Raw genomic sequence first — 23,128 nt, forward strand, 5'->3', positions numbered from 1 at the left:
ATTGGGGTGCTTGGCTGATTGCGCATACACATGTGAAGGCGGGTGGATCAGTCAGGTGCCTCATTCACATCTCAGAGGTAGCGGAGTATCACACCTGTGCAGGCCATATAAAAAGTAGCCTGCAGGGGACAAGGAGGGATCAGAACTGAGAAAGAGAAAAGGGACACAATAGGAGAAAGACAGAAGGGAATGGAGGATAAGGAAAGGGCAGAGGGAGAAGGGCATCAACTAATAGAGACAGTGCAAAACAGAAAGGAAGCAGTTGGACGTGAAAGTAAGCCCTGGGGAAGAAGTATGTGTCTGGTGCTCAAGAGGGAGCTGTGGGTCGCTCCTGTAGAGCAACCTACAGAGCAATAGCAACCACGAAATTGGTGAAGGTTCACACAGACGTTGAGGGTCTGACAACGGGAGATGGATCAGGCTGAGAGTGTCACTCTGTGAAATGTCGAGGAATTGGTGGCAGGGACATGGGCCAGGATTAAGTGTTGTCTGTGCCTGCTGGTTGACGTCTCCTTTTTCTGCAAAATCCGAAAAAGGGTACGCTGGGGATACGTCAGATTTTAGACAAGAAGAACCATAGCTCATATTGTGTTTTAAGAACATGATTTTACTGCCCAGGAGCTTTAACCTCCTTTTAAAGGATTATTTCTTGGCACAATCACAACATTTTACGGGATTATTTATTTATTTATTTATTGGAATGATTTGATGCACTACACTATCTACACTGTTTTTGTTGGATTGTAATAAAAGCATTTTACACTTTTTGAACCAACCCCTTGCTGAATGTGTGTGTCCTCATTTGCCCAGCACAGTTTCAGGTTTAAGAGGCTTGGGAAGCAACACGGGGAGGGTGGGGGCCAACCCAGCCATCACAGTCACAGCTAGTATGTACAATAAATGAGGTTTATTTTAGAAACAAGAAAAAAAATCACCTGTACTTTAAATGTGGTATGTACTACATTATTATCTTAAAAATCTCAAGTTTAGTCAAACTGCTTCAGTGTGTGTTTCCTTGTGGATCTTTGTCAGTGATCAATTTTGGGAACGGTAATTGATCCTAAACATAACTTAAGCATTTAACTTCTATCCATAAAAGTTTAACAGCATCTTTATAGTACAGACTTTTATTGAATGAAATTGAGTATAACAAAATCACTACAAGTAATGAAAAAGAACTATGCATCAAAAGATCTTCGTGCCCCATAAGAGATCACGTTAATGGAATAGGGAATTCATACCAGGAACTGCAGTCAGAGTCTTGGTAAACAGGAAAAGGCTGAAAGTTGTTGCAGTTAAGTATTGGACTTTGCTGTCACATTTATATTTTAAAGGGTATTCAGTAAAGTATTGGACTGTGCCTTCACATTTAGACACTTCACAGTCTGTTGTATAATTTGCACATTCTATGTCTGGGTTTATTTTTTGCAGGATACCTCAATTTTTTAGCCACAAATCAAGACTTGTATCAGGTGAACTGTTGATCTTAAGTTGGCCCAATGTGAGTGTGCGTGTGTTGCTGAGTTTTGCTTCTGATTGGCCTAGTATTCAATCCAGGGTTGATTCCTAATTTCTGACTGATTCTGAGTAGGTTTGCCTGCATAAGCCTTATTTGGATTGAGTAGATTTGATAATGAGTGGATAGACAGATATTACATAATCCATCCATCCATCCATTTTCCAACCCGCTGAATCCGAACACAGGGTCACGGGGGTCTGCTGGAGCCAATCCCAGCCAACACAGGGCACAAGGCAGGAACCAATCCCGGGCAGGGTGCCAACCCACCACAGATATTACATAATATACTATGCATATTACATAAATAATTTAGGAAAACTGGTAGATTAGTGTGACAGAATGTAATGACGTGCAGGAAATATATAATCCTCAGCAGACTTGTAGTGATGATATGCAAACCCTAAGTGATCCAAACAAACTAGAATAATACTTTAATGTGTCCCAGAACCAGTCTCTTAACGCATTTCATCACAACAGAAGTTAGTGCCACCAGTTCATACCACACGATGGTAAAAACATACTTTCATCAGAATTATTAATCTGCTCTATACATTCATTATTACTTATTTACCCAGGATCAACCGGATATATAAACATTTAAGTGCTAAGTTTCAAAAAAGGTGCTGAAGCAGTATTTGCACAGTGGCGCAGTGGTAGCGCTGCTGCCTCACAGTAAGGAGACCCGGGTTCGCTTCCCGTGTCCTCCCAGCATGGAGTCTGCATGTTCTCCCCGGGTGCTCCAGTTTCCTCCCACAGTCCAAAGACATACAGGTTAGGTGGATTGGCAATTCTAAATTGGCCCTAGTGTGTGTGTGCGCTTGGTGTGTGTGTGTGTGTGTCCTGCGGTGGGTTGGAGCCCTGCCCGGGGTTTGTTTCCTGCCTTGCGCCCTGTGTTGGCTGGGATTAGCTCCAGCAGACCCCCGTGACCCTGTGTTCGGATTCAGTGGGTTGGAGGATGGATGGATGGATGGATATTAATGAAACAAAGACAGTCAGTTATAATTCTTAAAAGTGTAGGTCTTTCCTTTGCATAAACTACAAAGATATGCAAGGTGTCTGTGAGTACAACACCACAGAATCAAAAGACAAGTTTGTGAGATTCAACAGCTTGTATGAAAGTGGGGAAGTTGGAGGGTTAATGGTCCAATATAAAGTAGTATTTCAGCTATTAGCTTTTAAGGCATGTGCGACATGAGTAGTTACCTTTACCTTCTACGCAGCTGTTTACGCTTTTTTTTTTTGTTATAAAATCTTTATGTCACACCTTCTTCTTCCCCTTCTTTTTATAAATAAATCTGCTAAACTAAGACTAACCCTTGCACCATATTCTTTTTGAATGTGCTTTTTTCCTATACAGGGTGAGAGAAACCAGAGCCAAGGCATTAAATGATACAGAACAGAACACTGGTCTTTGTAAGGCATGTTCATTCATACACTATGTTTAATCAGACAATAGTAGTATATCTTACAAAGTAACCTAATATTCATGTCTTTGGGATGTGAAATGAAATCTGGATATCGGAAAACCTATGCAAACTGGAGGAACACACACTTAAGAAAGTCAATGTCTATCTCACATAATCTATACACATCATCACAGGTGTAATATTACTGTTTTTAATCTTGCACACCATGCTAATCAACAATTCCTAAAATCACTTTGTGAAAACTGTTTGGTAAAAGATAGCAAAATAAAAATGAAATGCCACTATGGTGTTTCAGAATACCTGTATTTTCCTTGTAGCTCTCTGGTGAAAGTATCTCTTTAATTTACTAAGAACACAACAACAACGGTTCAGTGCTATAATATGTCTCTAATTCACAGTTTTGCACAACAAGCTGCTGAATAATTCCTGACAAAGCTAAGATTACTGCATACAGAAATTTTGTTGAAACAATATGCTTAACATATGAACCTACTCCCGTTACAATAAACAAAATTTAAAATGACTAGTGTCATTTTTTTCTCATTGATGGAAGAAGATGATCTGCTGTGGCGACTCCTAACGGGAGCAGCCGAAAGAAGAAGAAGAAGAAGTGTCAATTTTTCTCATTTTTATATCAGACACAGCATACTAAAAATGAATCACTTACCATCCAGCGTAGGCATACATTCCTGAATAAAAAGCAAGAGGCAATCCCATGACAGGGCTTTCATTTACACCAAACGCATTATGAAAGTTCTGGGTTTCACCTGCAAGAGGGTAAAAAATTTTTTTTCTTTGTTACATTATTGAGTTCAAATGTACATCAATTGTAAAATACAGTATATATATTTTGATTTAGTTATATCTTGAAACAAATCTACTATTTTATTTTTTAAAAAATACTTTTTTTCTTAAATGCTGTGATGATACACAAACCCTAAGTGATCCAAACAAACTAGAACAAAATGCTGTGCTATGTGGTAAATATCCAAAAAGTGACAAATGCCAGACATAATTTAAATTGGCAGGTGTTAATTTCATTATTAATTAGACAGATTTTATCTTGTCTTTGCTTGTAGTGAAATTAAATATCTCTTACAATGTAATAATAATAATAAAAATAATAATAACGTTTTATTTATATAGCACCTTTCCCATGCTCAAGGTGCTTCACGGAGTCTTAGAAAAAAAAAAACAGCAGGGTATATGTAACATTGGATACAAATGTTTTCCAGAATAGAACAATGAAACAGATAACAAAGCATTAAATAGAATAAAGGACAATAAACCAGTGTAAAATACTAAATTCAATACTAAAAGAAAAACCTAACAAATAACCTAATTTGTGATATAACAGACACATAAATTATCCTGAGCACCTGGACAGAGAGGTAAACTGAAAGAAAGGGCAGAATGTTAAGCTAAAAGCCTTCCTAAATAGATGAGTTTTAAGTTGTTTTTTATAAGAATGAATGGAGTCACCTGATCTAATTAATTTTGGGATGTCATTCCAAAGTCTGGGTGCTATGGAGCTGAAGGCCCTGTCACCCATAGAGTGCAGGTTGGTTTGAGGCACAGCAAGATTATCAGAATCAGAGGACCTTAGTAGGCGAACAGGCACATAGCGATTTAGAAGGTCACTGATGTAGTCCGGTGCAAGGCCATTTAAAGCTTTGTAGGTTATTAATAGAATTTTATATTCAATCTTGTAAGACACAGGGAGCCAGTGAAGGCAAAGCAGGATGGGTTTGATGTGCTCACTGTTGCTGGTTCAAGTAAGGACTCTTGCAGCAGAGTTTTAAATCAACTGGAGGTGTGATATATGTTTGAAGGGGCACCTGCCAGCAGCGAGTTACAATAATCGATGCGGGATGTGATAAAAGCATGGACAAGTTTCTCAGCATTAGAAAAGGAGAGGAATGAGTGAACACGGAGTTGTTACGGAGGTGAAAGTAAGAAAGTTTCTTAATGTGGTATATGTGGGCGGAATAAGAAAGGGAGGAATCAAAAATGACACCAAGATTCCTTGCATCAGAAGAAGGTCTGATGAGATCACCGTCAAGAGTGACTGAAAAGGAGTTCATTTTCTTAAGTAGCGCTTTAGTACCAATTTGCAGGAGTTCAGTTTTGTTGCAATTTAATTTTAAAGAGTTTTGCTCCATCCAGGTTTTAATTTCAATGAGGAAAGTTGTGAGATGAGAAAACTCTGATGAAGTTGCACTTTTGACATTGAAATAGAGCTGAGTGCCATCTGCATAAAAATGATAACCCAGTCCATAGCTACGAATAATATGGCCAAGGGGAAGCATATAAATACAGAAGAGAAGAGGGCTGAGGACAGAGCCCTGAGGAACTCCTTGTGTGACTGGCGCTGAGCTGGATCTGCTGTTGCCAAGACTAACAAACTCTTGCCTATCAGTCAGATAGGACTTGAACCACTGGAGGGCAGTGCCAGAGATACCCAGCATGTTCTCCATTCTGGACAGTAGAATGTCATGTCTGACAGTGTCAAAGGCTGCACTGAGGTCTAACAGAATTAATATGCTGGTTTGTCCAGAATCTGCTGCCATAAGCAAATCATTGGTTACCCGAAGAAGAGCAGTTTCACAGCTGTGCTGAGCCCTGAAACCAGACTGAAAGGGTTCCATCAAATTATTAGAGGTTAAGTAATGGGTGAGCTGTGAGGCTACAACATGCTCAAGAACTTTTGACAGAAAAGGTAAGTGGGAAACAGGCCGAAAATTGTTAAGATCGTCACCATCAAGACCAGACTTTTTTAACATGGGTGTTACAGAAACGATTTTAAAAGTGTCTGGCACAAACCCAGTGTTGAGGGATGTATTGATTATTGTCATAACAGTCGGGATTATGGCATGAAGGCAGGATTTAAGAAGTGTGGTGGGGATGGGGTCCAGTACACAAGTAGCTGGCCTCATCTTACAAAGCAGGTCATTAACAAATGCCGATGTAACTGGTGAAAATTTAGAAAAGGAGCTGGATGGAGTGGAAAGACAGGGAAGGATATAAATGGATGATGGATTTATGTTAGTTGAATTATTTAGATCTTTAATTTTATTTCTGAAAAAGTGGAGGAATTTTTCACAGACTTCAGTAGAGGAGGTAAATGGGCCAGATGCAGGTTGAAGTAATTTATTAACTACAGAGAACAAAACCTTTGGGTTATCATGGCCACTTCTATTATTCTGCCATAATGTGTGTTCTTGGCTGCAGTTAGTGCATCCCTGTAATCCCTTTGATGGTCAGAGAAAGCCTGGATGTGAACAGTGAGGCCAGTCTTACGTGACATTCTCTCAAGGCATTGGCCAGTTGCTCTCATAGATCGTAGCTCAGAATTATACCATGGAGCTGAATGCTTAAAGGAAACCTCCTTACGTTTTAAACGAGCTGTTTTATCTAATGCTGAATGAAGGGCTGTGTTATAGTGGTCAACAAGACTATCTACTGTTGATGGATTAGGTGAAGACAGTAAAAGATCAGAAATGGATCCAGCAAGAACAGAGGGACAGATATTTTTATGGTTTCAGAGAAAAAATTGAAGTTTATAGGTAAGAGGAGGGAGAGGTAATGAGACAGTGAAAAGCATTGCTTTATGGTCAGAGAGTCCCAAATCACTGCTATAAGTGTTGCCGACAGATAATCCAGATGTGCAGATCAGGTCCAGTATATGACCACCAGAGTGGGTGGGAAAATCAACATGCTGCACCAAGTCAAAACAGTCCAGTAAGGATAGGAATTCATTTCTCAGTTTACATGTAGTAATGGCAATATGGATGTTGAAATTGCCAAGAAGAATGACTCTCTGGGAAAGTGAACTTAAGTTGGTTAATAAATCAGTCAGATCAGATATAAAAGATGCATTGTATTTCGGGGGACGATAGACAACAATAAGTGAGACAGGACCAGATTTTGTTATTAGCTTAAGAGCCAGACACTCGAAAGACAATGGACCATCAATGGGGATTCTTTTGATGTTTAACTTCTATTTAGCAATTACTGTGACGACTCCTCCTTGTCTTGATCTGCAAGGCTCCATGAAGTGAATGTGTCTGTGTGGGGGTCACCTCCGTGACAGATGTAAAATCATTTGGTTTTTGCCAAGTTTCTGTTAAACATAGCAAGTCAAGGTTTGAGTCTGTAATGAATTCTGATAGCACCAGTGGTTTGTCATTAAGAGATGTGAACAAGTGAAGGAAAAAAACGAAGTTAAATGTACAGAAAATGTCATAAATATTTAATCCTTAGGTAGAAAGGTAACTCTAAATTGATCTCTCATATGATGTTTATTATCAACTTTATTGGCTTAGTGTAGGCGAGTGTGACTTTGAGAGAGAGACTTTCCTGTGATGGCCTGGTGGCCTATAGGCCATGGCCCCTGTGGCACCAAACTGGATTAAACAACTTAATTAACATTTAAACTCTAAATTTATTAGGACAGGCTATTTCATTTAAAGAGCCTAAAGGACTGAATAACCTCCTTTTGTTTCTTAAATGTCTTATGTGCTTATGGTCACAAATATAAAAGAACAATCTGATATACAGTACTGAGGAACAACAGTGGAAAACTGCTCTTTTTTATGGAATACCAAATAAACTCACAACACTATGCCAGAGCAGGAGCACAGTGGCATAATTAGTTGTACTGCACCTTCTGAAAACTATTATTGATCTCCTAGATTATGTAGCAGATTCAAGTCAATTGGTATCTCTAAATTGCTGAAATGTTGCATTCATCTTTTGATAGGCCACTTTGCTCCCAGTATTCCAATTTAGATTTGTAGTTCATGAGTTATGATCTGGATAGATAATATTAAATATTCCAGTTTTTGAGGAAACAGAATGAGGATTATTTGCTTTTGAACTTTATTATGAATTATATATAATATTGATATAATACATCTTGTAATTTTTACTTGAGCATCTGTTGCATAAGCAACAATGTTTTGTTAATGTGCTTGCTAAACTAAAAATGATGCAAAACAGCAATCTTTTTTCATCCATAGAAGTACTATTACAAGCTTCTATAGAGTACAAATTGTTGCCAGGTGCATTTTCAGATTTCATTTCAAGTTATAAATGTAAAATATGTATATGATGTCCCAATAAAAAGCTTTTTATCTTGGTTTAAATAGTATTAGATAATTAGGGTAAGCTTCTTTTCAGGGTGATCTGAGCATAAAGTGATGTATTACATATAGAAAGGCTGTTACTATGACAACAAGTAGAATTAACAGATAAACTAACTAAACACTGAAGAGAAACTATTGTGCCTGTAATGCTATTGAATTTCAGATAAGTGTTGTCTTTAGCACCAAAACAAAGTTTAATATAAAATTCTAAGATTTTCCCTATAAGTCCTTCCCAATTCTATTAAACTAATCTAAACATAATTTTAGATTATACCCTAAAACAACTTCATGTCACAATACACACCTTTGAACAGTTGAAACAATCCAGGAACGATGATAATTAACATTGCCAAAAGTTTGCAGAATGTAAGAAAAATCTGAATGCGAGCACTCCAGGACACACTCATGCTGTTTAAATACATGACAGAGGCTGTTAGATAAAGAAAAGATAAGAAGGGAAAGTGGTTAACTTTTATTCACACATAATTATCTTTATTAAATTATAACTGACAAAGTTTTATATATCTGATAATATTTATGGTGGCAATTCTCCATGTATGTGTTCACCAATGTCATTCTTCTGTCACCTCCTACTCTACAATCACTTCCCTTTTGGCCAGGTCCCACTGTTTTAGGAAGCTGTTTACACACTGGCCCACATTTACTTCTGATGTCCATCTATCTAATAAACAACCTCTTGCTTTACTCTCCTTTACGTATTGTCTTCCTGATTCTAAGTTCATTTAATAGCTCCAGCTTGAGTGTGCTCCCACAAACCCTGCTCCAGCTCTGCAAAAAAAAATTAACAAAAAGTCTTTCATACCCAGGCATCACCATACTCACTGCACTTCCAATTCTCCACACAAGGTGGTGCAGGACCATTTGTGTGACATTTTTTCATAACCCTAGAGTAAGAGACTATACATAACAAGAAACTCAAACAAGCATCTTGTATTTTTCCTTAATTTTATTATATGTACTGTATGTATGTATGTATGTGTTTTTTATTTTTAGTATGTATTTCACATTCTAGAGCTTTACTAGTTACTTGCTGCACTGTGTTGTGTTCCTTTTTAATTTTCACAAAATGATTAATTGATTAATAACTTGATTATTAATATCTGACTATGCACATCTAAAGAAGTTTTACGGCATTATTGCATTTCATTCCTTATAAACTTGAGATCATGTCAGTTAACCCTGAAAGGTGCTTTTAAATGTGAAATGAAGTTCAAGGTTGTCCATCTCTTCCCCCAGTGTAGAAATAACATTGAAAATTCCAAAAGTCAGTTTTCATTGAGTTTTCATTTCATTTCATTCTTTCTTTAAAACTGACTCATTCTTTCAGATGCTGAGTTCACATTATATTTTTATGCAGTTTTTTGGGCTGAGCAAATCCAGAATATGTGGTCAACTTACATCTAACATTACTGAGATTCACATTCACGAAGGTCAGTCCTACAAGATGCACAGAATAGCTCTAAGTGTGTTAGTGGCATTTTTTCATCTTGCTAAGGTCACTGAGCTAGGAGAGTGTAATAAACATATAGACTGGTACAAAATTTGTAGGTGTAATAGCATTCCACATTTGAAGGTTTTAAAAGGGTTGAAAGGCACTGTATATATGATATAATGACTACATTCACATTCACAAAAAATCTGTAGGTCTTCAATACAAAGTGGGCATTTAAAGTATAGGAAAGTGCACTAAATTGCATAACTAACCAGTAAGACCTAGCTTGATACAATCATTAGTTTCTGTTCCTTAATAAGAACCTAAAACAGATTAAAAGGAGAATAATTTCTGATCTGAATACACCAATTAAAATGTTGTTAAAGAAACTGAATCTCATTGGTCTTAAAAAGATAATATATGGGGGCATCTATTTCAAGAATTTACAAACCTCAAAGACATTGGCACAGACTTAACAGAAGTGCTTGTGTGAACAAGAGATAAAAACTGAATTTCTAATCAGTGTTAATGATTGGCATAGCCATAGAACTCTGGAAAGAATGCCAGTAGAAGAGGGACAATTTACCATAGGTAGTCAAAGCTTTCACGCACTACTATGTGAAATTCAATTATTAATTTTTAAATTTCTAAAAGTGATGTGTAGAAGTCATTGCCTAGTCAGCAATAATTTTCTAATTATAATGTTTCATTATGAATCACACCTTCATAAAACCTTTTTGTGGTGTCTAGGGTATGCAAATGAAGAATTTCAGAATATTCACATTACATTCAGGTTAAGGCGAGGAGTGTGGAGTTAGTTAAGTCCTGTGTCATGCTGAGGTGCATGACAACATCATAAAATTCACAACACTGCCGAAGTGCTCACTGGGGGCATGAATATTCTTGTACCAGTTTTATGTGTTCTGTATACAAGATTTTTTTTTTCTTTAAACCAGATTTGATATATATTATGATTCCACTCCTGTGTTTATTTCAGTGACAATAATGTATGAGAAAAGTGCTGAACCACAAAGACCGAGGAGAGTATTCTTCGCAATTTACAGGTATAGTGCTCTTCTAACAGCAAAAAGAATAAGATATTTTGGTAAATATCCATTACATAGAAAATGTTCAATATTCAGTTGTTATTGTTCTGTGATAATTACAGTTTAAACTGTTATTCCAATATATAATTTACATTTAGCTGTATAATTTCAATTATCTTTTTTTGTGTTTTTGATTATTTCGTAACTGTAAAAAATGTATAACATAAGTTAGACAGCACAGTAGCACAATAGTTAGCATGTCTTCCTCACAGTTCTACTTGTCCTGGCTCTGAATCCCACACCCTGCCTTTGTCTTTGTGGTGTTTTCTCTGAGAAACTAAGATTTCATTCTACATCTAAACAATGTGTGTCAGGTTAAATGGTGACTCTCTGGGAGTTTGCATAAGTTGGTTCTGTAATGGACCGGTACCATGTTCAAGAATACTTTCTGGGATATGTTCTGGCCCCACATGACATGCAATTGGTACAGTATAAGCAGGACTTGAGAAAACTGTGTTATGTGATAATCCATCCTTCCATCCATTTTCCAACCCGCTGAATCCGAATACAGGGTCACGGGGGTCTGCTGGAGCCAATCCCAGCCAACACAGGGCACAAGGCAGGAAACAATCCTGGGCAGGGTGCCAACCCACCGCAGGACACACACAAACACACCCATACACCAAGCACACACTAGGGCCAATTTTGAATCGCCAATCCACCTAACCTGCATGTCTTTGGACTGTGGGAGGAAACCCACGCAGACACGGGGAGAACATGCAAACTCCACGCAGGGAGGACCCGGGAAGCGAACCCAGGTCCCCAGGTCTCCCAACTGCGAGGCAGCAGCGCTACCCACTGCGCCACCGTGCCGCCCTATGTGATAATCTTATAAATATATTTTGTCTGTCTTGTTCATTTTTCCTGTATACTATTGATTAGACAGTTGCCACATCACAAGCAGTACTATTTGTGTCACACTGCTTTTTTTTTCCTTCTGGTATTTTGACAGTTCATATTTAACTTGTACTAATTAAAAATGCCCCACAGTGATCAAATATTTATTTCAATATGAAGTGTGTCTCTCACACTTCATGTTCTCTCTGTTGTTGTGTAGAATTATTTAAGCGACCCTGGGTCTCACAAACAATCAGACAATATGGATATGTTGGTGTGACTTTGCATCTCTTCTGTGTTGGAATGATGTCTTACACAGGCATGGTTCTTAGTATATTAAAAATATACATAGGCCTTGGGTTAATAAGGTTACAGTTCCTTTTGTGTGTGGTAAAAGGAGACTAAAGAAGATTTGTTTCGATAAGAAAATAAGACTGTAAATAATTTTAATTGAGGTGGTTAATCCAGCCAAACTGAGTGTGCCTGGAAAATTGTCATTATATCAGCAGATACATACTGTATGTATATTAAGTTAAGTTTATTTTCATGTGTACATAGTACAAACAAATTTGTCATTGCATGTCTTCCCATAACAGTTTACAAAAATATGACCAAAAAAAGTCTATCTATCTATCTATCTATCTATCTATCTATCTATCTATCTATCTATCTATCTATCTATCTATCTATCTATCTATCTATCTATCTATCTATCTATCTATCTAATCTACAAAGATGACAGTTCCGTCTCACAATTAAAAGAATGCAAACATGTCTTCCTCTTCAAAGGAGTGTGTGTCAGGAGCAGAGAATGTCTGAGAGAGAGAAAGAGAGAGAGAAGCAAACAACCAAAAACTAAAAGGTGCTGTTCAGGCTTTTAAGTATGCGAAGTACCGTGTGGGAAGCATATCACACGACAGAACAGCCGCAAGTAAACCCAGCAAGTAAGGGAGCAATGTGAAGGTAGTCTATCAGCCTATTTTTAAGAGGCGTTTTTTGAGGAGCATCCGTGTCTTCTAGGGGTGCGTTCAGTCCCTCTATATATATATATATATATATATATATATATATATATATATATATATATATATATATATATATATACATATATGATTAATTTCCTTTTCTTTGCACTAATGTGATCTTTTAATCGTCGACATTTCATTTATAACGTATTGTCCTTTATACGCTTTATATGCACTGAGACACCTGTATCTGTGTGTGCTGCTTCCCTTTACACTACTGATTTTTTTTGCTGGCCGTGCTCTGATATTGTTTGTAAGTAGGGCGTGTCTTGCAAGAATCTCATGCTCTATATCCCCGTGATCTTTCATCTATTTGTCTTCCGTGATCTTAACGATAACGTGAAGATCACGTATCGTCTCCTAGTCATTCCCTACCCCAGGATTTGATTTTATAATATATATATATATATATATATCCATCCATTATCCAACCCGCTGAATCCGAACACAGGGTAACGGGGGTCTGCTGGAACCAATCCCAGCCAACACAGGGCACAAGGCAGGAACCAATCCCGGGCAGGGTGCCAACCCACCGCAGGACACACACAAACACACCCACACACCAAGCACACACTAGGGCCAATTTAGAATCGCCAATCCACCTAACCTGCATGTCTTTGGACAGTGGGAGGAAACCGGAGCGCCCGGAGGAAACCCACGCAGACATGGGGAGAACATGCAAACTCCACGCTGGGAGGACCTGGCAAGCGAACCCAGGTCTCCTAACTGCGAGGCAGCAGCGCTACCACTGCACCATCGTGCCACCCCTATATATACAGTGGTGTGAAAAACTATTTGCCCCCTTCCTGATTTCTTATTCTTTTGCATGTTTGTCACACAAAATGTTTCTGATCATCAAACACATTTAACCATTAGTCAAATATAACACAAGTAAACACAAAATGCAGTTTGTAAATGGTGGTTTTTATTATTTAGAGAGAAAAAAAAATCCAAACCTACATGGCCCTGTGTGAAAAAGTAATTGCCCCCTGAACCTAATAACTGGTTGGGCCACCCTTAGCAGCAATAACTGCAATCAAGTGTTTGCGATAACTTGCAATGAGTCTTTTACAGCGCTCTGGAGGAATTTTGGCCCACTCATCTTTGCAAAATTGTTGTAATTCAGCTTTATTTGAGGGTTTTCTAGCATTAACCGCCTTTTTAAGGTCATGCCATAGCATCTCAATTGGATTCAGGTCAGGACTTTGACTAGGCCACTCCAAAGTCTTCATTTTGTTTTTCTTCAGCCATTCAGAGGTGGATTTGCTGGTGTGTTTTGGGTCATTGTCCTGTTGCAGCACCAAAGATCGCTTCAGCTTGAGTTGACGAACAGATGGCCGGACATTCTTCTTCAGGATTTTTTGGTAGACAGTAGAATTCATGGTTCCATCTATCACAGCAAGCCTTCCAGGTCCTGAAGCAGCAAAACAACCCCAGACCATCACACTACCACCACCATATTTTACTGTTGGTATGATGTTCTTTTTCTGAAATGCTGTGTTCCTTTTACGCCAGATGTAACGGGACATTTGCCTTCCAAAAAGTTCAACTTTTGTCTCATCAGTCCACAATGTATTTTCCCAAAAGTCTTGGCAATCATTGAGATGTTTCTTAGCAAAATTGAGACGAGCCCTAGTGTTCTTTTTGCTTAACAGTGGTTTGCGTCTTGGACATCTGCCATGCAGGCCGTTTTTGCCCAGTCTCTTTCTTATGGTGGAGTCGTGAACACTGACCTTAATTGAGGCAAGTGAGGCCTGCAGTTCTTTAGACGTTGTCCTGGGGTCTTTTGTGACCTCTCGGATGAGTCGTCTCTGCGCTCTTGGGGTAATTTTGGTCGGCCGGCCACTCCTGGGAAGGTTCACCACTGTTCCATGTTTTTGCCATTTGTGGATAATGGCTCTCACTGTGGTTCGCTGGAGTCCCAAAGCTTTAGAAATGGCTTTATAACCTTTACCAGACTGATAGATCTCAATTACTTCTGTTCTCATTTGTTCCTGAATATCTTTGGATCTTGGCATGATGTCTAGCTTTTGAGGTGCTTTTGGTCTACTTCTCTGTGTCAGGCAGCTCCTATTTAAGTGATTTCTTGATTGAAACAGGTGTGGCAGTAATCAGGCCTGGGGGTGGCTACGGAAATTGAACTCAGGTGTGATACACCACAGTTAGGTTATTTTTTAACACGGGGGCAATTACTTTTTCACACAGGGCCATGTAGGTTTGGATTTTTTTTCTCCCTAAATAATAAAAACTATCATTTAAAAACTGCATTTTGTGTTTACTTGTGTTATATTTGACTAATGGTTAAATGTGTTTGATGATCAGAAACATTTTGTGTGACAAACATGCAAAAGAATAAGAAATCAGGAAGGGGGCAAATAGTTTTTTCACACCACTGTATATATATATATATATATATATATATATATATATATATATATATACACTGTATATACATACATTGCAAAGTAAAAGTTCGGGCACCCCTGATAAAAATCACGGCAGAGAATAAAACTGAATAAAAAAAAAATTTAAAAAACATTTACAAGTACCTTACATTTACACCGGCTGTTACAGACTCAAATTAAATGTATGTTTTTATTGTACAGTGGAACCTCGAGATACGAGCACCTCTGTATACGAGAAATTCAAAATACGAGGAAAGTATGAGCGAAAAATTCAGCTCTAAATACGAGCATTGGTTCGCGTAACGAGCCACGAGCCAGGCTGTGGGTATAGCTCGCGGCTTAGCGAGGGGGCGTGGTAGCAGTTGCGAGCCGCGATCTGCGGTGTCTGCGTTTCTCACTTAAGTGCACAGGTGGGAAACTGCCCACATCCATGATTGTTCCTGTGGCTGATGGGCTGCAGCTGCCATGTCCTCCCCGCATATATAGAGAAGCGCGAGCCGGTTAAGAGGGAGAAAAAGTAAAAGAGAGAGAGAGAGAGAGAGAGAGAGAGAGGAGAGAGAGAGAGAGAGAGAGAGAGAGAGAGAGAGAGAGAGAGAGAGAGAGAGAGAGAAGGAGAAGGAGAAGGAGAAGGCAGGCAGGCAGGCAGGCAGGCAGGCAAGTGCAGGCAAGTGCAGGCTCGCGCAGGCTCGCGTGTAGCTGAACAGGCGAGCCAAACAGCTGAAGCAGGACGGTGTAGAGAAGGTCAGCTGCATTAAGAGTGTCTCGCCTGTTTTAGAGCCCGCATGGGAGAAATAGGTGAGACGCTAACAGAGAAGAAGCACCGGGGATTGTCATCTGTTTTTAAAGACTGCTTCTTGTTGACGTTTTAACCTCATGTTAAAGGATTGTTATTCTTGTGTATTTTAAACCTCCACTTCACAACTGTTTTAAGGATTATTTATTTAAAGATTTATTGAATGCTCTACTGCACTTTGGACACCTGTTTTGATTCTTTTAATAATCAGTTATATTATTTACCAGTGTTATTTATTAAAGGTAGACTACAGTATATATAATTTATCAGTGTTATTTATTAGGAAAATTGATTTTTATGTTAATATATTTGGGGTGCAGAACGGATTAACTGGATTTCCATTATTTTCAATGGGGAAGTTTGTTCTAGATACGAGAAATTCGCTATACAAGCTCAGTTCTGGAACGAATTAAACTCGTATCTAGAGGTTCCACTGTATAATAGTAACAATAAGAGCAGCTCACTACTCAAAACGTTTATTTTGGGACGTGCCATGGCTCGAACCCGCGGCCTCTTGATTATGAGTCAGCAGTTCATACTGCAATACAACCAAAGCAGCTGTGACAACAAAGTACACTAACCAGATTTCATTTTCTTCAGTTATTGTCTTGAATAAAAGCGCATTTGTTTTATTGTACTTGTACCTTTGGTGAAAGTACTTATTTGACATTTGGACTTCAGTCTTCACACATTATACGCTTCATGTCAAAATTTTGCTGTTAGTACTAAAACAAGAAAAAAGGTTGTCTTTTAGGTATGTGTTCAACATTTCTTGCATTTCCTGTCATCCTACACTTACATAGATCTTTGTAGATACGGAATACACATGAGATGCATGTGTTCCAAATAACAATATATTTTTTTAGCCTCTACAGCTCTACTAGGTACCTGACTCCCAGATAAACGAGGCTTGAGCTGGGAGAGCTTTTTGCCCGTTCTGTGTTGGCGGGGGGATGGGATAGCGGGCTACTTGCTGCTTTTGCTTATCGACTCATTTACAATACAAAAGATGCTGACAGAGAGATGCGAATGGATTTAAGGTGGGCCGAGATTACGAGGTTTTTCATAGGCTTAGGTAATTCTAGTGTTAATACCTTAAAATATGATCTTCATTTTACATTTTGAGAGAATTTCTTCTCTATTGTTTTTGTACAATACTTTGATATTCATTTACACTGTAAATACAGGTACTCGTCGACATACGACCTATGCAAGTTACGACTGTTCGACTTTATGACGCGTTTGACTGTTTCCCCTGCCAGCTGTTGGCAGCGCCAGTTTCCCGCACTCTCAAGTCTCGCTACGCAGCAGTAAAAATATACGCAGCAGTGTTGCCCCACGTGTGTTTGTGTCTTGTTGTTTTGGCAATTTTCGATAATAATATAACCCTAACATATAACCCTATAATATTAACACTAATAGCAGCTTTCTACTCAAAACGGCAAACTTGAGAAGCTGCCAGCATCAAACCCAGAAGCTCTTGATTGGGCAGTTCTTAGGATTGCACTACGCAAGCAGTCGCATCAACTGCTTACCGCAACCTGCTTTCTTTTTTCTTCTTGAATAAAAGCGCACTTGTTCTGTTATACTTGTACTTGTGAAAGTGTTTATTTGATATTTGGACTTCAGGCTTCACACCAGTCATTCTCAGTCACACACACCACTCACATCCACATCCACAGTTATCCCAGTCTCGTTCGTGCACAAGTTTTATATACAATCATCACATTCAAATGTTAACAGTTCCCACACACAACTGCTGACTCCCAATCAAGAGCTTCTGGGTTCGATGCTAGCAGCTTCTCGAGTTTACCGCTTTGAGTAGAGAGCTGCTGTTATTGTTAATATTATACAATAAAAACATACATTTGATTTACGTCTGTAACAACCGCTGTAAATTTATAGTGCTTGTCAAAGTTAGCGTTCACACTCGCCCCGATATGACACTGCTCTTTTCAAATAAAGACGCACTATAACAGAGGTGAACTCAGATCAGAGAAAACAGAAGCCCTCCCCGCAAGAAATGTCGACTCACAGTGTATGAATGGCGTATGGAAGAAGTGTGTTAAGCGTTATGTAAATACTTTTGCTGGATTTAACAGTGAACAAGAACTTGATGAGATTCGTGAAGAAATAGTGAAACTGTCAAAAGACCTTTCATTGGAATGTGAAATGGAAGATGTCGAGGAGTTGCTAGACCGGGAATCAGGTGAACTTATGAATGAAGAGCTGATAGAATTGGAAGAAGAAAGAGTGGCGGAAGAAGAAACAAGAGAATTGGAGTAAGACGAAGAGGAGGAGGTGCCACAAATAATGTTCACCACAAAGGGATTGTCAGAAGATTTATCTCTACTGAATAAACTCCTCGCTCATTTTAAAAAAATGGACCCAAATATTGAACGATTTGCGAGGATTGTACGGATGGCACGCAACACATTTCGTCCTTATTGCGAAATTTATGAAGAGAAAAAAAAACAAACAATTCAGACGAAGCTCACTATGTTTATGAAAAGAGCAACTCCTCCCATCACCCCGTCCGCAGCCTCGCCTGATCTGATGAAGGCGATATCGACAACCCGCAGCCAAGCACCAGTGGTGCCAGGAATTAAATGTACAGTACAGTATTTCTTGTTTTGTACGTTTTCCACATATTAAACAAATTGTACTGTAGTATGCTGTGTTTGTCTTAGAAAGTAAGAAAATGTTGATAAAATATTACTTTAAGATGATTACAATATTATTACCCAGTCTAATATTCTTACCTTAAATTAACATAGGCCGACTTACGTCCAGATCAACTTACAACCAGTCAGTCGGAACCAATCGCGGTCGTAAGTCGACAAGTACCTGTATTTTATATAAGCATTATATATGATTTGTGCAAATAATATACTATAATATACTAAATCAAACAAGATGTGCTGCAAAATAGCAACATAAATAAAATGTATGCAAAGTATATCCATTAATTTACCAAGAAAGGAAAGCATGTAAGATCAGGTACTTTCAATAGAATTAAACTTTTATGAAAAATTCTCAATGTGTGCTACCTACTGCAAAAACCTCATTTAATTACATTCCATCACTCCTTTCATTCTGTATCAGAACTGTGTCCCTGAAAGTCTAATTGTGAGTGTTGGAAGCAGTGCATAGATACATTCCAGCTTGTTAGTGAAGCATGATTTCATTTGCCTAAACACTTGTTGATGCTTTGTTGGCAGACTAGAGACAGATAGACTAGCTCCCCTTCTATCATGCCTTGTAAAATTAAACATTAACAAGTCTGTATATTTAATTTCTGACTTGCTACAAGATCTTTTGATAAATGTTGTCTAAAAATCTACTTATTTTTAAGACCTTTAATCTTTATAGCACATCACATTCTATATATTATTTTAATATGACTTGTTGCTACCATTATAGGAAAGAATAGACAGCTGAGCATCCCACTGCAAGAGGCTGATGCTTTCTGTTCATTTTCATCCCTACCTTTGGTGCTAATGCAATCCACAAAACCAAGGCCAGTGATAATACACTTTAATGATATAAATTCATATTAACTGTAGATAAAAAATAATGGTATGATAATTCACTATAAATTACAAGCTTCTGTCAAACCTCACATTTACTGGGACATGTTAGATGCACAAGTCAGTGCTCAGTCATCACTGCTCTTAAAAATGAAAGCATTTATATTCCAGAGGAGGCAGAGATGACATATGCAAAGTGTTGCAGGGCAGAACAATGCTTAGCCCTGCTGCCTCACAAAAGTATGACACTGGGTTTGAGTTTTCGGCTCATTGATTACCTGTGTGGCATTTGTATGTTTTCATCATGTATATACTGTTTTTTTTTTACCATTTTGTTTTCCCACATCCCAAAGGTGCATGTGTTAGACTTAATTAGCAGTTCTTTATTGCCCTGGTATATGTAAATGTGGATGTGTGGACAGTTTATGGAAAATATGCCCTTCTTATGTTGTTACAACTCTGAGCTTTCTTAAACCTGTTGCTACATATTTAATAGACTAAAATCAGATTTGGCTATTCACAAAACATACAACAATACCAAAGTTAAACTATAGTTAGCCAAACAACTATAGAGAATAAGGACAGAGAAAAATAAATAAACAAACAAAAGCAAAAGCAAACCCTGTTCCAAACATTTCTTTACTATGTTCATGTGAACTGGAAACAATTCACCCATCTTTGTGTCACTTGAACACAATCCCAACTCAGGGTCTCAGAGATCAAGAACCTATCATAGTGCTCAAGTCATGATCATACCTTGGATGGAACACCATTAAATTAATATTATGGCTATTACAATACAAATATACACAAGTCAAGTCAAGTTGGGGAGCATGCACTGGTGCAGTGCATTGCCGCACCCACTACACAACGAAACAACTCAGGATCCTGGTTTGCAACCCCCCAGGCAGACACGCGGTCCAGTCCCACCCTCCGGAAATTACCCTCTATCTGCCGCAGCCAGGTGTTACGTGGGCAACCCCTTGGTCTGGTCCAGCCACTCAGGTCCCCAACAATAAGGATCTTACGAGCTGGATCACCCTCGGGGAAACGCGCCACATGGCTGTAGTGCCATAACTGACGCTTCCTCACAATGCAAGTAATGTGCCTCATTCGGGACTCCATGAGCAAAGTCAAACCAACGGTACCCAAGGATTTTCCGGAGAGACACAGTACCAAAAGAGTCCAGTCTTCGTCTCGGGTCACTGGTTAGCGTCCATGTCTCGCAACCATATAGCAAAACAGGAAGCACCAGGACTCTAAAGACTTGGACCTTTGTCCTTTTGCATAGATATCAGGAGTGCCACACACCCCTTTCCAGCGACCTCATGACCCCCCCATGCTCTCCCAATCCGGCTACTGACTTCATAGGAAGAATCACCAGGGACATGAATGTCACTGCCAAGGTAAGTAAACCTCTCAACAAGGTCAACACTCTGTCCGCAAACAGACACACTGCTGATGGCTGTGCCTGAGAGGTCATTAAAGGCCTGGATCTTGATTTTTATCCAGGACACTCGCTAGCCCAGACACTCAGACTCCTCGCTCAGTCTCTCGCGCGCCCTGTATATATATATATATATATATATATATATATATATATAAATACATACATACATACACACACATATATGTATGGAACAGAAGGTATATATATATATATATACAGTATATATATATATATATATATATATATATATATATATATATATATATATATGCATAAAATACTGACTTTTTTAATCTTTATTTTTTTATTTTTTTAATGTTTATTTATCTATTGTGACGTTATACAGTATAGTGCTTTCATGACAAAATAAATGCCTACTACCTACTGTATAAAACTTGCTTTAAAAATACCTTTCTTTGTGAATTAGGATTTTGATAGTTATAAATTATTTTGTGTATTTTAAGTCCAAATTACTATTAAAAAGTCACTTCAACTAAAGGTCATTTCAAGGTATGTTCTTACTCTATAGTATTCCGAGTTTTAGATTTTATCACTAGACTGAAATATAAAAATGTTCTGATAAATAATTTTTTGTACTGTGCATTGTCAGATTTTTATTATTGTTTTCTTAATGTACACTGCAGTATATGATGTATAAATAAGAAAAAAATGTGACATTATAACATGGTGAAAAACATCTACTGAGAGTTATTAATAGCTATTTCTGTATTTCCTTTTCTCTCTGATTAAAGGAATTGCCTAGAAAGAAGGGTGATTTAGCTGCAGGCATTCTTGTCAATCATGACTAGACTGAAGCCTTATCTAGCCATCCATTAGCACTTTTGTAGCAATGCTGACACAGCCACGTTAACACAAAGGGTCCTAAACCAGCTGCCTCAGCAGCCTATCAATACAGTATATGCATATAACATACTGAATATCTGCAATGCAGTTTTTTATTTTAGGACTTTAGGCATTATTGGCAGGAATGCACGTGCTCAAAATGTTGGTGTGATTTTTATTATGACTTACTTTATGATAACTGTTGAATAACAGAAATAATCTATGTGCTTAGCAAAGAATCATACAAGTGTGTCAGTTGGATAACAGTTCTTTAAAATATAAAGGAGTTACCTAAGAATATACAGGTAAAAGTATTATAATTTCTGGCATGCAAAGTTTACTAGTAGGGAACGGCAACTCAGATGCAATAACCTAATGCAAAGATTTATTTCTACTGTTCTGCCATTCTGTCATTACAGTATTCATTCTACCATCCATTATGACACCAGCTTAATCCAGAGCAGAATTGCAGGGGCCAAAGTCTAATCTAGGAGTATTCGGCAACAGGTAGTAACCAACTCTGAATGAACTGTCACTCTGTTCAGGACAGAGTTATTAAAATTGTAATAATTACATTTATTGTTTATATGTAAATAATACTAGTGCTATTTACTTACAGGGTTTGTCATGATTGAAGCTAGATTTATTTATTGTACTATATAAATTGAGTGGTTAGTACAGTATGCATCAATATTAGCATTTCAAGGCTAGCATGAAGCTTGGAGAGAACAGCCGCCCTTTAAAAATAAAGTCTACTACTAGATACAGTAAAGAATTTTGAGCAGTATTGTCTGAATACAAATGATGCTGTAGACAGTGAGCTATAAGTCAGAGAGAATGAGGGCCAGTTGCATGATAGCAGTCCAAACTAGCAATATGCAGGAGAACACCATATGAAAAAACAAAGGTACAAATTAGATTTCAAAAGGTAGAAAGAAGAATTTGCCAAGAACAGTTAACCTCCTCATCTTATTTACATCTATCTTATCACACTGTTTTGGTAAAGGTCATGATGATTTAACTTTTCCTCAAAGAGAATGTGTGGGCATTCCCACGCCACAAAAAGAAACATAATCCTCTAAAGTGATATACATTATGTCTTCGTGAAGTGGATCGTGTCTGGTATATCTACTAGGTGTTCCTTCCATTAAACCTACAACATGTCAGCTTAATCCAGCACTGTGGTCCTTGATTCAGAACCATATGGCTCAACTGTGAGGTACTTCAGGAATACCAAGCAACTTTTCACAGTGATTCAATCTCACAAACCTGTATAAATCTTTAATTTCGATTTATTGAAAGTTTTATTCTTTTGGCCATTGCCCAGATATTGATACTATAAGTCAAATTGTACACACATGCTAGTCAAAACACTGAGGTTAACTTGATGAAATATCTCCTTGTTCAACACCCCTGTCCAGTATGTGTAGTACTGCTGCAATTACACCAATTTATTGTATCACAATTCAATATATCTTTGTAAACAATAATGTAAAGTACCTAAACCTAGGTTACATGATCTCCCCTCATCTGCAGAAAGTGTCCAGCATTTTCTGAGAATCATAACTTTAGATTCTCACCATTATCACATTG

At 38.1% G+C, this 23,128-nt stretch overlaps 1 protein-coding gene across 1 annotated transcript in view; it reads right to left on the reverse strand.

The window, feature by feature from the left end:
* Positions 1-23,128, reverse strand: part of slc7a11 (solute carrier family 7 member 11) — a 119,983-nt gene that overhangs the window by 67,266 nt on the left and 29,589 nt on the right. The window contains exons 4-5 of the mRNA XM_051928244.1: positions 8,398-8,523; positions 3,614-3,713 (exon numbers count right to left, since the gene is read on the reverse strand). Coding sequence (XP_051784204.1) covers positions 3,614-3,713; positions 8,398-8,523 — 226 coding nt within the window. The remainder of the gene's footprint in view (positions 1-3,613; positions 3,714-8,397; positions 8,524-23,128) is intronic.

Source organism: Erpetoichthys calabaricus, chromosome 5 (assembly GCF_900747795.2).
Source record: "Erpetoichthys calabaricus chromosome 5, fErpCal1.3, whole genome shotgun sequence".
NCBI classification, from domain to species: Eukaryota; Metazoa; Chordata; class Cladistia; order Polypteriformes; family Polypteridae; genus Erpetoichthys; species Erpetoichthys calabaricus.